The sequence below is a fragment of the Arachis ipaensis genome, chromosome B05, assembly GCF_000816755.2.
Source record: "Arachis ipaensis cultivar K30076 chromosome B05, Araip1.1, whole genome shotgun sequence".
Lineage (NCBI taxonomy): Eukaryota > Viridiplantae > Streptophyta > Magnoliopsida > Fabales > Fabaceae > Arachis > Arachis ipaensis.
The window spans coordinates 115,768,517-115,784,122 of record NC_029789.2 but is presented as its reverse complement, the minus strand read 5'-3'; the positions used below and the strand labels follow the sequence as shown (position 1 = coordinate 115,784,122).

Sequence of the window (15,606 nt, the reverse complement as noted above, 5' to 3'; positions counted from 1 at the left end):
TCTAACTACAGGTTGAAAAATAATGATGAGAAGTAATATATATTAAATATTAAAAAAAATAACATATATTTGAACTTGGGTTTTCAAAAATCAATTCAATATTTGTTGGATAGTAGAATTGATTAAATCAAAAATTATAAAAATTTATGTAAATTATTTATTTTTATTTATTCACATAACGTTTTATATAATCAAAATTAAATACTTACATTTTTACTTTAAATTTTAAGAGTTTGATTTTGATGTATTTATAGTATAAACTATTTACATAATCGTTAAATCACATATGTTTAATTGTTTTGGATGATTATTCACGTATTTAATATAAAATATAATTGTTTTTTTGATATGATATGACATAATTAGATGCATTACAAGAAAAATATTGAGTACCGTCAGATTTATTGTCGGATTCATCAAATAAATTTGCCGGTAAAAAGTTTACCATCGGATTTACTGTTGTACTGGAGTTGACGGTATAAACGACGTCTAAAACTATTTACCAGCGGATTATTTTTGTTCGACGCTATTTACTGGCGGATTTTCCATCGATATTTTCAATGGATTTGTCAAGACTGAGTTGATCTTTACCAATTCGCTGGTATTTTCAATGGATTTGTTGAGACTGAGTTGATGTTTACCGTCGGATTAACCCGACCGTAACTTTGGCGCCATATCACGTGTTTAGGTGCCAAGTTACCGTCGGACGATTTATTCGCCAGTAAATCCTACTTACCACTCTGCTCTTTGTCTTCATGAACGGCGACAACGTCGGTGCTGGACAGCGACAGCAATGGTGTTGGGTGGCGACGACGGCAAACGAACAAAGAGAAAGAGGGAGTCACAGCCGATGGAGGGGAGAAGACGAACGGGCTAACGGAGCTGACAGAGGGGCAGGCAGCGGCAAGGCTGAAGACGGACGGCGAGGAGAGGCGGCGGTTAGAGAGAGAAATGGAGAAAAGAGGTTAGAGAGAGAGAGAGAGGAAATTTCGAAATGAAGGGGGAGAGGGTTCACGCTTAAAATTTTAGGGCTCGTTACCGTCGGATTTACCGGCGGATGAATCTGATAGATGAATCCGACGGTAACTTATGCCGGGTCATCAAAACGCAGCGTTTCACTAAATTGGGTTTATTGGCGGATTGTTCCGATAGTAAATCCCGTGCTAAATTTCGCTCCTATTTTCTCCATTATCCCTCCAAGTATTACCAGTGAATTTACCGTTGGAAACTGAAATTTGCTAGTAACGAATTGACCAAACGAATTTCACATTAAAACCGTCCATAAATCTGTTGGTAAATCCAATGCTAATATACGATGTTAAATCTGACGATACTCAATATTTTTTTTTTGTAGTGATGCATATATAAAATTAAATTTTAATTTTAAATTCTAAATCTTACGTACTAAATTTTAAATTTTTTTATTAAAAAACAAGGGAGAAATAAATTATTTTAAAAAAATGTTAGGAGAAGAAAACTCAGGTTTTTTAATTTTTTTTCTAAGAAGAAAACTCAGTTACTCCACACAAAAAACGTTTTATGTTCCCCTTTTAAGATGCTACCAATAAGAACATTTGTTTAGAGCCCAAACTGGCGTGGCGAACTTGCTATGATTGAATTCAGACCCATCCTAGCCTTATCCTTAACTCCCGTATATTTATTGGCCTCTAATTTCACAGAATTAAACATACATCTCCTATATTTATTATATGCAACATGCATCTTGCAGCACTTCCCATGGTATCCAAACTTTCTAGGATGATTCTATTATTTCCATTTTCCATACCATGTTCTCTAAAGGACATTACTACACACGATGTCAACTTGTCATGTCCCCTCAGAATTTTGGATTTGAACCACAGAAGAGGTTCGAGTCTTTTATGTGCAGCAAGAAGGCAGGTTCGATATCAAGATGGGGATATTGATGATGATGATGAATATGGGCACAATAAGGAAATCGCAATGTTGGAGTTGTACAGTCAATCAGCAAGAGATGAAGTACTCTTTGTTCATGCCATTGTGGACCAAGAGGAAGTAGATCTGCTCATCTTCAAGGTCGATTGTTTATTTGCTTCATATTTAGATTTGGATTGTTATATGATTATTATATTAACTACCAATATAGCAATACATCAGCTCTATCATTAATAATAGTAAACAAATGCAATTAAACGTGACCATAGAACGGCTAAGATCATAGTCATAAACGTGACCTTTTAATTCAAAAATATTATTTAATTTGTACATTAAAATTAACCCGTAAACTCAATTATTATATCTAACTCATTTTTAATGTATATTTTATACTAGTAATTACTTTTAGTATAAATCTAATATACTTGCGTTTAATCTATAGTCACGTTTTTTACTTTATAAAAAAAGGACCGTGACTTTTGCCTATGAAACTGTGGCTATTAAATTATGGTATAGTATTAGCCACAGTTAAAAATCATGACTTTTGCTCAAAATATACTACCATAGATCAAAGGTCATAGTTTGTTATATCTATGGTCAAAACTGTGACCTAGAGTAAAAAATGTTGTGATGAACTCACAGCCTAGTGATTTTCTTATTTGTATCTAGGGTCCTCTTCCACTCTTATATATCCCCCTCCCAAGTTGCTATTTTGGGTTAAAAAAAATCATAAATAATAATTAGGACCAATCTACATAGCTCTCTTTTCCTTTTAATAGCAAATTTTGTTTTATTGGCTACAATATAATTGCTTTGTCAAGGCAAATATAATTTAGTTACAATATATAATTACATTTCAGGGCCTTTCTTCAAGCTTGAGCTACAGTACCTCCCCAGACTTAACTAGAAGCATTCTACCAGAAAGGGCAGTGATAAAGACCATAGATAGAATCAAAGGGCCTTTCGACCCTAACAATATAGTGTACCTGCAAAAAGATGTACCATGGGAAGATTTCAAGACAAATCTGCTATCTAATTAAGTGAGTTTCAGTTGCGTTAATTTTCAGCAACAAAAAAGTGAAAAAAAAAATACCCAAATCAGTAATGATTTTTAAAATAGGATACTTTTTCAAGTTTTAAAATATGTAAAATAGTTCTCTCCGTTAGTCATTAGAAATGACTGTTGACGTGAAACATTAATTCGTACACAAATCATTAAGTGTTCACAGGAAACTAGAATAATAATAACTAAATTTAAGAGATTATTGAATTATGAATAACAATATTTATATATCTAAATTCTTAAGATATTGACAGTAAATAAATTTAGAAAAATATTCCTAAATAAAAAATCTATTTTTTCTTGACATAATTACTAATTGTGTTTCTACAAACAGTTTTAATTACAAGCTTATTTTGTGCAGCATTACAAATATTAAATTCCAAAACTTTAATTTCTAATGAACATGAATAGAATACTTAAATTTGCCAAGACATTTCTTCTTCAAATGTTGCATAGTATTAGGAGCTTCACAATAGAATTTTGTATTTTTGTAAATTATTTACATTACCTTATGGTTGACCAAAACTTACAAATTTATCTTCATAGATGACTTGGTTCGCATTACATGTAAGTTCTAAAGTGTTGCCTTCATAAACATTTACACAAATATTTTCAAATGTTTATGAGAAAAAATTTATGTTTATGTTAAATAAAAATTCTTCTCTCTCTTCAAACAACACTAGTTCATTCTCTTATTCATGTTAAAAATTAAAATTTATTAATTTAGAAATAATTATATATACATAATTCGAAAGCAAGGACTATTTAAAATTTTAAATTTTTTTTACGAACTATTTTGAGAGTTTTTAAAATTTTTAGAAATTATTTTGTATTTTATCATAAGAACTGATTTGTTTATATGTGTGAGTTAACGTTCCATGTCAGCAGTTACCGTTAGTGATTAACGGAGAGAATTATATTGTTTAATAGAAATAAACGTTAGGAGCTATTTTGTGTATTAAAATCTGAGAGATTGAAATATCCAATTTTAAAAACTCTCAAAACTGATTTGGATAATTATTAAAAAAAATCCATTAATTTTTTAATAAAGAAAGGTACTTTTATAAAATTATAAGGCTATTTGAAAACATTTTATAGTACTTTTATTAAAACAAAGAAAAAATTTGTTTCATAACGTGTTGTTCTTTAAAAAAAAAAAGGCTTAATTACTCCAATAATGCTCTACATCCATATTAAAAACTTAACCAAGTCATCCAAGCATTTTTTTTTAAACGCGCCTCCCCCTCCCCCCAAGTTACTTGAAATACACGCGCACCCCCTCTCCCTCCTATTAATGTAACAGATTTACGTAAACCTCTTCTTCAACGTAAGCATTCTTCTTCTTCTTCTCTTCTTCAACGTTAACGATTTGCATTGTAATTTTCGGATCTGCAATCTCTACTGCTCATCGTTCTTCTTCTTTTTTCTTCTCTTCTGCTCGTTGTTCTTCTCTACTGCTCATCTTTCTTCTTCCTATTCTTCTTTGTTTTCTTCTTCGATTTTGTGGATTTATCTTCTTCGTTTTCAGATTTCAATATTCTATCAAAACAATGAATGATTCAACTTCAAATCAGTTGAATGAGAGCATTTTGGATTATTATTCTGAAACGAATCAAGAGGACAAAGTTTGGATTATTTTTTGAATCGAATTGAATGGAATACAATTGTTAAATTGAATTGAATTGAATTGAAGGTACGCAAATGTTCTGAATTGAATTGAATTAATAATCTCTAAATTGTAGACACATGTGTGTTAAATTTGAATTTATATCATGGATAATATTTCGTTCATTCTGTACTATACAATTGTTTCACCAGAATAACGTGTTCAGTTCATTTTGCATAAAGCTATTTGAATTTGATTTTATATAATGGATAATGTTATATTCATTTAGTAGTCTACAATTGTTTCACCATGAGCACGTGTTTGATTTGTTATGCAAAAATCTGTTTAAATTTGATTTTATATAATGAATAATGTTCCATTCATTTAGTACTATACAATTGTTTCACCATAATGACGTGTTCGGTTCATTATGCAGAAAGTTGTTTGAATATGAATTTATATAATGGATAATGTTCCATTCATTTAGTTCTATACAATTGTTTCACTATAATAACATGTTCGGTTCATTCTGCAGACCAGGTGTGTTGTGGATGAACGATTTGTCCCAAAGGTCGGGATGATTTTCAAGACACTAGAAGAAGCCGAAAAGTTCTACAAAAATTATTTTAAACTTGCCAGTTTTTCTACCAAAATAAGGAATACGACTTGGAAGGGAGATGAGATTAAGAATCAACTAATCGTATGCAGCAGAGAGGGAAGGTGAAAATCCAAGATATCTCCTACTCTAAAGATAAATCCCTCAGCTGGCATAAACTATCCAGCCAAGATCTACGTACACATATTGAAGGACGTCGGTCTTTGGATAATTTCCAAAGTTGTTCTGAATCACTCACACCCTTGCTGTCTAGACCGGGAAGAGATGCTCAAATAACACAGGGAGCTAAGCATGTTCTTGCGTCGCACCATCGAAACCAACGAGGAAGCCAAAATTAGACCGATAAAAACTTACCAATCATTCGTATAGCAGTAGTCGACAATCACTGGAAACTAAGTTTTATAGAAAAAAATGTGAGGAATTACATCACAAGGGAAGTACAGAATATTTTCGAACAAGAAGATGCCGAAGAATTCGGGAAGTACCTACTAAGAATGAAAGAGAAGAACCAAAATTTCTTTTTCGAGCTCAACCTCGAAGGCGATCACTCCATCAAAAATGCATTTCGGGCCAACGCAAGAAGCAGGGTTGCATGCGAATATTTCAGAGATGTTGTTTCATTAGACACCACCTACAACACAAACAGGTATTCGGTTCACCCAAAATAAGTATTTACATTCACTAAATCCACACATTTCGGTTCATCACATTGTGAGAGTGTCCATTTATGCAAGTACAATATGGTTTTTTGTTCTTTTGTTGGCGTGAATCACCACGGTTAGTCGACACTTCTCGTATGTGTCCTGATGAAAAATGAGGACATCCAATCATTCAAATGGCTATTCGAGTGTTGGCTTCGTTGCATGGGAGGGAAGGGCACCAAAAGGCATTCTCACCGACCAATGCGCATCGATTCAAAGGGCCATCGAGATGTGCATGCCAACAAAAACTCATCGGTGGTGCATCTAGCACATCATGAGGAAGATCCCAAACAAACTAAATGGCTACAAGCGAAACGAAGAAATTGAACAAGAGATGATCCACGTCATTTGGAACTGGTTCACAAAAGATGCATTCGACAAAAACTAGAATGATTTCCTCACAAAGTATGGCCTCGGAGGCAACAAGTGGCTCTCAGGTAACCGAGATTTTAATTTGAATTATTTTCATGTCGTTACTTTTTAGGTCAAAACATGCACAGATTTTGGTTTAACACAGCTCATTTGTTCGGTTCATTCTGCAGAGTTGTACGAGGATCGGCATATATGGATTCCAATTTACCTAGATCACCACTTCTGGGCTGGGATGAGAAGCACACAAAGAAGCGAGAGCATGCATGCATTTTTCAACAAGTTCAGCATACGTAACAGCTCCTTGAGTCAATTCGTGAAACAATACGACAATTGCCTAGCAAGCAGATAGCAAAGAAAGAGAATTCAACGCTGTAGATCTTCACACAGTGATACCGTGCGCAACAAAATCAGTAATAGAGGCACAATTTCAGCACATGTATACCGACGAGAAGTTCAGGGAAGTTCAAGGACAATTCAGAGGAAAGGTGAACTGCATCACAAGATCAAAGAATTCCACCCTAGGTTTCACAATATACGAAGTAATGGAGAAGGTTTCCAACTCCACATTCAACAAGTTTTTCGTCACCTACCACACAGCATCATGAGAGGTAAAGTGCCAGCGCTTGTTGTTTGAGTCAAGGGGCATACTCTGCCGCCATTCTCTGTGCGTCCTAAGCTTCGAGCGAGTAGATAACGTGGCACCAAAATACATACTGGAGTGCTGGAGCAAGAACATAAAGAGGAGGCACACACACATCAAGAGCAGCCAAGACGAGCCTCTACTGGAGCCGAGAAGCAAGAGATTCGATGATTTGGTGTTTCGATCACACAATATATGTGAATTTGCATCAGAGTCCGATGAGCTGACCAAATTCTGCACAGGGCGTTTGACAATGTGATGGCCGAGATGCAAAAATATAAAAAAAGAAGCAAAAAAAAAAGTTTTTTATCCCACGAAGAAGCGACGTTGAGCGATGTGAACGACCTTCAAAACCCGCCACGTGTTAGAACAAGAGGCCGACCCAAGAACAGACTGGGATCAAACCTGGAAAAAAGATCTCAAACACCACGAAGAAAAAGAAAAAGCCATCTCCAAGTGGGGTAATATTGAGATTAGGCTTAGGCAAACATTCATTTGTGCATTTTGCTAATATATGATTTATTTTCTCTTTTTTTAGTTGAACCTTTTAGACGGCGGATCAATGATTCAGTCAAGCTCCAGCTTTTATATTGCACCAGATATGAATTATCCCGGAGAGGATTATAGGAGTTTCAGTTTTTATTAACATAATTTTCCTTTCATCTATGAGCAAATTTCGATTTACTAAAGTTATAGGAGGGTTAATTTCGGATTGCTGTTAGTCTTTATTGAATAGTCACTTTTTTTTTGTTTTTGATATTAGCTTTTGTGAAATTCTTTATTCAATAGTCACCTTTTTGTTTATTGAATAGTCAATTTATTGTGCTATGTCAGAGAGTTCAGGTGTTTTTGAAACTGAATACTGATCTATACATTTTTTTTTCAAATTATCTCTCTGCTATATTGATGTATGCACTTTTTTTGTTCACCCTGTGTATTAATTTCGGTTTATTTGTTTATTTGGGGCTCTTAATGTTTGATAAACACCCTGATTCCATTCACTGTCAACCTAGAACAAAACAGTAGCCAGACAGTTCCAACAGATATATACATTAACATCTCAAACTGACAGGACAAGAACTAATGTATCTTGAATCAGATATAAATATTAACATTAGATATATACATTAACATTAACATTAGATATATACATTAACATTAACATTAGATATATACATTAACATTTACATTAATATTCACATATATACATTGAAAGAAGCAGTGTTTGCTTTTTTAAATAAAATAGTGTTAATTACAACTAGTCAAACAAAGTATATCCTATTTACTATATGTATCCCCAGACGTGAATTTACAATAAGGGCTGGAGAGGGCAGCAGATGACTTTGGGAGTCATATTACTTCATATACCTGAATCATTTGGTCTCTAAATTTGTTCAGTTTGTGCAATAGAATATTTGGACCATATTTAAGCCTGAAGGCATCAATATCTTGCTACATTTCAATTGAAAGGAATTAGTTACATAAGAAATGAACCTAACTTAAATAAGAAATGAAAGAATTTTATGAATTTAGAAACTACTTGTGTCCAAGATTTATATTAATACTCTTCTCACTTTTGATCTTTCGATGATCGATTATTTCAAGCCATTTCATGACGTATATCGCACAATCATAGCTAAGCAAGAATTAAGTAAAATACGATTAATAGTATACAAAAATAAAACACATTAAAAATAGCACTATAGCAGAGAAAGATTTTTACCTTGTATGTTGACCATTCAGCCTGATATGCTCTGCTTCTTCTCCCTCTCCGTCCTCCATTAAGGGTTCTGCCCCAGCGTAAACTCTCATCTAGGAGACTATTGATCCCTGAAAGTGATAAAAAAAAGTGAATTAAAATTAGGTGAATCAAAATCAGCAACTCCACTGAACCGAACACAAATCATGACTTGAATAAAACATCATAAACATTGAATCAACAAGGGAGACATTTAAATAACTTACAACAAATTTGTTCAGTTCAATTCTCAAATCAGGTATTTCATCTTTCTTCTTGTTCACAGGGTCAAGCATATAGAATTCCTTTTTTCGGACATCGGCAATCCACAACCACTAGTGCCCTCCATTGCAAATCGACACAAACAGCTGATGTTTGGGAACATGATAGAATATCTCAGTCCAAACGATAACAAACGAGAGAATTATCAAAGAAGTTTTAGAAATCACAACTTACAAATGGATGCGATGCGAGTTTTCTTTTGTCAAAAAACTGGCGGTATTGTGCATATTGATCGACATCCATCCGGTAGGCCTTGTTGGTCTTTGGATCAATGTAATTCTCGCCATGGGTCCCCAACATAAACATCTGCAAAATAAATTTCAGTTAAATCACAAATAAACCAAATTATTTAATCATCAAGAAAAACTTGTCTGCATTCAAAAGAACTCAACTGAACATACTAACAATCAAGTGAATCAAAATGACCAATTTCAATGAACCGAACACCATTCTTGTGCTGAATAAAATGTGATACACATTCAATCATCAAGAAAAAATATTTCTGCATACAAAAGGACTCAACTGAACACTTGACAATCAAATGAATCAACTTGACCAACTCCACTGAATAGAACTCCATTCATGTTTTGAATAAAACATGATAAATATTCAATCATCAAGAAAAATATTTCTGCATGCAAAAGGACTCAACTGAACACTTGACAATCAAATGAATCAACTTGACCAACTCCACTGAACCAAATGCAATTTATGTGCTGAAAAAAATGTGATAAACATTCAACCAGCAAGGAATAAAAAATTTGGCTTACCACAATATCCGTTGGCACACGGTATATATCTTTCTCAAACTGGGGACATTTTAGTGTTGAAAATCATGCAATGTGCATTGACCACTTACAGGAAGAAAATTTACAATATTAGCAGTATATGAGTCTTTAGAAAAATCATTAATGTTAATGCAATAGGAAAATATTTACCGTTCTTTTCACATATTGTTTGGGCATTAGAGACTTAAAATGATGTCTAACCGCCTTGAAATTCACTTGATGCTTCAAGATGAATATGGGGTCATATTTGTTGGTACTATCTTTGGTTTTTTTCACATGTGTCATCCAATGATAACACTTCTCCTTCAACTCCTCCGTGATTTCTTTCTCTTTCTTCGGAGTTTTGTAAACTTCAGCGGCTGTGAAGCTCGTCTCGGTACTTGTTGCTTCAGCAAATTTCAATGCCGCCATTACCCCAGCATCTATCATCGTCTCTGCCAGGATTTCAAGCTGTGACACTGTCGGCTGAGAGGACTGACTTGGTTGAGTCACTGTCATTTGAGAGGGGGGATTTGGTTGAGATGCTGGGGGACTTATCCCATGGCAAGGAAGGTACATCATCTTTCCATTGTCTAAGACAAGCAGCACTGCAAGACGACAGAGGAAAGTTTCAAGCAATAAGGAAAAAGCAGTACCATATAAGACAAAATTTAACAAAAATGATATTAATTAAAACTTACACATTCAACAGAGGTTCTGGCTCTGCCTTCCTCGGGGAAGATTCCTCGCCCACCTGCTTTTCGAGTTCGGAGGACAACTGTAACAAACAAAAAGTAATTGATTTCTGGATTCTGATGAACCACAAATAGAGCATGTAATGAACCAAAATTTACCCAGATCTAAATAAGCAGTAAAACTTACCTATCAATGTGTGCTTGTTCTTCCGATTGATCTGCCGCCAGAGCTTCTTGGCACGGTTGTTGTTGCGGTTCTGGAGGGTTGCTGCATTAAACGTAAAAAAGTTCAATAATGACCCCAAATTATTATCCTATACCATTAAATCTAATAGAAAGAATTTTATGTGCAACTTACTCATTAACAGAAGCTTCTTGTGTTTGAAATTCGGAAGTGTCATAGGCAAAGTCATCTTTTATTAGCTCTTCCTTAAGAGAACTCGGAAGAGACACCGTAATAGAAACTTTTAATGGTTTTGGGATTTTAATGAATCTTTAATAATTGAATGATTGTGAAGGTAGAAATTAACATGTACTTGATTGAGAGAAAGCAGTGGTTGGGAATGTTAATACGTGTGATTATCTATTTTAATGCATGCAAAGATCTTTTCACAAAAAATCATATATAATTGAATTTCAAATTATTATTAATTCAATTTTTCTTTAATTAACTAATCGCCAATTCCTTGGTCAACTAATTAAGAAAAGAGGTTTAGCACAATTCTGATTTAAATTCAAATAATAATAAAAAAAAGTAGTTCTAGTTCAACTTATATGTCACATATTCAAAACTAGTCCTAAATAGTTGAGAATTATGAGAATGAAAAAGTCGCACACTCTTTAAAATATTATTTTTAGTTAAGTTAAAAAGTCATGAGAAAGAATGTTCAAGCTAATTCTGATATTAAAATTTTTGAAGTAATAACAGAATCCAAAATAGAATTAGAATATTTTTCAATACTTCTAACCTTTAAAGAATGAAGAATGAAAACTCAATCTTGAAAATAGATTAATGCATACTTTAAAATAAAATACTTAGAATAATAATCCATGAAAAAGTAAACAAAGCTCTTAACCCTTGACAAAAAGGAATTAGTTACTCATAGAGAAAGATGAAAACAAAATATGAAAACTATGTTGGAAAGGATTTCCCCCTTATGTGAACTACGTTCACTTATTTATATTCTACTTCTACCTAAAATTCAAATTTAAAACAAAATTTTATCATTATCTTTTAGGAAGAATAAGATAACTAATAACAATAATTCAAATCCTAACTAAAACCAAATCACATCAAATCCAATCTTAACAGAATCTTCCTTAATCTTGACCGAAATTGCATCTCTCGGGATTGGGTCTTGATTGGCATTACACTTGGCATTGTGGCATGGCACGCTAACTTATTGTGGGCTTTGAAGGTGTCACACGCCTGGGCTTCGCGTTGCACACCACCTCTTGCATGGCTTCTTAGGTGTTACAGCATTATTTGACATTGCATTTCAACTTAGTGTCCTTTGAAGGCATTGCACACTTGGGCTTGGCATTGCACGCCAACTTCTCCTCTTCCTTGAAGGCGTTACATGCCTTGTGGTGGCATTACATGCCAACTTACTCGCTATTGAAGGCATTGCACGCCAGTTCCTATGCTTCTTGTAAGAACCAGAATTTTCACGTAAAACCGTTTTAATAAAATAATAATTCTTAAGTTCCTGGAGTAGATTCAAAATTTAAAAGTTTTAAATTGAAAATAAAAAGGTAAAATTTGATTTCAATGAATTTTTCTGAAATTGAAAAATGTATCTTTTTCAAAAAGTTTTGTAACAATGCGTACTGGCGCTTAAGCCGGCAGTACTGGCTCTAATCTGTCCAGTACCACGTATTTTGGAAAATAAGAATTTGAAAATTGAATTATTGTTTTTAAAGGACAAAAATTATTTAGAATTGAAAACCGGGCACTAATCTTAAAGGTTTTGGCCCAAAGTAGGCCAAATGGACCTAAAACGCTAACGGGTTGGACCAGACCCAAACCGGGTCCAAGGCCCAATATATATATATGTTTAATGAGTTTTCAGCTCATTTTTGCCCAAAAACAAAGAAGGGGGCGCATCTTGAGAGAGAAGAGAGCAAAAGGGTTTGGTCACTATTCACATCCAACTTCTGGTTACCATAACTTGAGCTATGGAGCTCCGATTGACGAGTCATTTGCGGCCACGCGAAGCTCTTGCCGAGATCTTCATTTCTATTTAAAAAAAGTGGTAAGATTTTCGAAATCTATGCTCCAGTTTCCATCCCAAATAGTTCTGCGTTTTTGGTTCTAGTTCTTGAGTAGATTTTGTGGTTTTATTTGTTTAGGGGTGATCTAGCATTGGAATATTGTTAGGTTTTACCCCTAATCTCTTTGGATAAGGTTAGGTGTCACTAAACCCTTGTGTTTAGTTATTTTTATGAACCCTAGGTTTGATGTTTATATGTTATGTGATGTTAGATTGAGTTTTGGTGCGTGTTGGAGTTGGTTTGAGGCTTTGGATTGAGCTTGGTGGCTTTGTTTTGGTGTTTGGTGCATTTTGGGAATCGGCCAAGGTATGGTTTTGGTTTTCTTTATGTAATATGTAATGTTTCTGGACACTTAGGCTAGTTGACCCTTAGATAAGATTGAATGAGGGTTGTGTATGATTAATTATATGTGAATTTATGTTTGATGATGAGAAGTATGATATGGAGTGTTGGAATGTGTGATATATGAGTTATGATAATAATATGATGAGTATTGGTGTTATTTATGTTCATGGTATTGATTATGGAGATTGAGATTGAATAATGATAATTATGAATATTTATGATTGGAGGTGATGAATGATGTTTATGATGAGTGAATTGTACAAATTGTTGATGATTGAGATCTTAAGTTGGGAATTATGGATTTGTGTTGATTTATGGTGGGAAGGTTGAGTGTATTAGGTGTGGAAGTGATGGAAGTACAATAGAACGGTAAGGTGTAGTGTGTGGTAGTGTTTTATGATGTTTGGGTATGTTTTGGTTTGTTTTGGTTATGGAATTTGGAAATTTGAGAACTTTGATGTTTTTATGTAAAACTTGATTTTTGGTGAACTTTGACGGATCATAACTTGAGAATTAGTTTTTGAAATTAGTTGAAATTTATCTTAAATTAAAGTTTATTCAAAGATCTTTAAATTGATATAAAGGTTGATGAAAATAGATTTTTTGTAGAGGAAATTATGAATGTTTAAAGTTTGGGGTTTAAAACAGATTTCTGCAACTTTGTAAAATTTTCTAAGTCTGGGAATGCATGCGTACTGATAAACCCCATTTTTAGGGTTTATCTTGTGTTGAATTTAGAGAATTTTATCAACCTTTTCTCATATTTATTCACTGAAATAGCATGGTTTCGTAAATTCTCCTTTAATTGTACTTAAGAGTGAAAACGTGCTTTTTAGGTCTTAAAATATCTAAATTTAATTCACCTTGATTCCATTAGGTGCCTTGATATGTTTGTTAAATGATTTCAGATTTAGGAGGCAAGGATTAGATTGAGGGAATGAAGAAAAAGCATGTAGAAATGGAGAATTCATGAAGAAATGAAGGAATTGCAAAGCTATCAAGCCCGACCTCTTTGCACTTAATCGATCATAAATTGAGCTACAGATGTCCAAATGAGGCGGTTCCAGTTGCGTTGAAAAGCTAACATCTAGGGCATCAAAATAATATAAAATTTGCCATAGTTTCATCGCGTTTAAAGACGTGCACGTGCACTATATGCGTACGTGCCGATGTTGCATGTGACTCACTAAAGTGCAACTCGTGGCCAGCGATTTCTGAAGCATTTTGGGCCCAATCCAACTCACTTCTGATGCTATTTAACCCAAGGATTGAAGAGGGATGATACACTTACACACTTAGACACTTAGTTAGTTTTAGTTTAAGTTTTGGAGAGAAAGTTAGTTTCTAGAGAGAGAAGCTCTTATTTCTCTCTAGAATTAGGATTAGGTTAGATCTAGATTAGGATTTCTTAGATCTAGGTTAATTTCATGCTTTGATTTACTTTTCCTTTGCAATTTCTTCTTCTTCTACGTCTTCTTTCTCTATTTTAGCATTTAGTTCTTGTAATTCTCTACTCTTATGTTGATGTACTTTTGCTCTTCTATTTTCTCTTTAATGCAATTTATGTCTTGATTTCCTTTATTGATTTGCTTTATTGTTGTTAATTCCTTGCAATTGAGTAGTGTAGATTTACTTTTCTTGCAATTTTACTATGCTTTCCTTTTATGCCTCCCAAGTGTTTGATAAAATGCTTAGTTGGATTTTAGAGTAGAATTTTATGCTCTTGGCTTCGGAAGGTAACTTAGGAACTCTTGAGTTACTAATGTCCAAGTGATTGATGATTGGGAGCCATTAACTCTAGGTCTCACTAATTGAATTGGTGGAGAGCTAGGACTTATGGACTTGGATTGATATAGCTCATTTGACTTTCCTTTACCTAGTTAGAGGATGACTTAATGGGATTGATCCTTGCCAATTCTCATGTTGTGGTTAGTGATAGGGATAGAGATCCTTGACCACCAAACCTTGCCAAGATCTTTTTAGCTATTAGTTTACTTCTTTGCCATTTACATTTCATGTCTCTTATCTCAAAACCCCAAAACATACCTCATAACCAATAACAAGAACACTTTATTGCAATTCCTAGGGAGAACGACCCGAGGTTTAAATACTTCGATTTATAATTTTAGGGGTTTGTTACTTGTGACAAACAATGTTTGTATGAAAGGATTATTGATTGATTTAGAAACTATACTTCGACGAGATTTCAATTGGAAATTCTATACCATCAAAATTCCGTTCATCACGTACGTCTTTGATTTGCATATACGCAGATGATGTCAAATGGCATACCAGTGAGGAGCGCTATTTACATATAAAGGTTGCTAATTTATAACCTCACCCGATGCTGATGTGGCTTGGGATTTGGAACAATTAAAATCTTGTAGTTGGATATAAACTGTTGTACCCAGATGAATGTTATGGGAAAGTTCCTTGAATGCTACATCGATTACTCTTCTCACCCTCTTTTTGAAGATACAATACTGTGTTTCAGTTATCTGTAATGTGTTGAGGTTTAGCTATAATTCCATACTTGTAGGAACTTTCTGATATCATGGATCCAATTAACGATACCCCAACTTAAAAAACTCAT

General features: G+C 33.9%; 1 protein-coding gene across 1 annotated transcript; it reads left to right on the top strand.

Moving 5' to 3' along the window:
- LOC107642003 lies at window positions 1,599–3,065 on the top strand. The gene is made up of 2 exons (XM_016345342.2): window positions 1,599–2,055; window positions 2,775–3,065. Exons 1-2 carry the CDS (start codon window positions 1,717–1,719, stop codon window positions 2,952–2,954), a joined length of 519 nt encoding a protein of 172 aa, XP_016200828.1. The 5' UTR covers window positions 1,599–1,716; the 3' UTR covers window positions 2,955–3,065.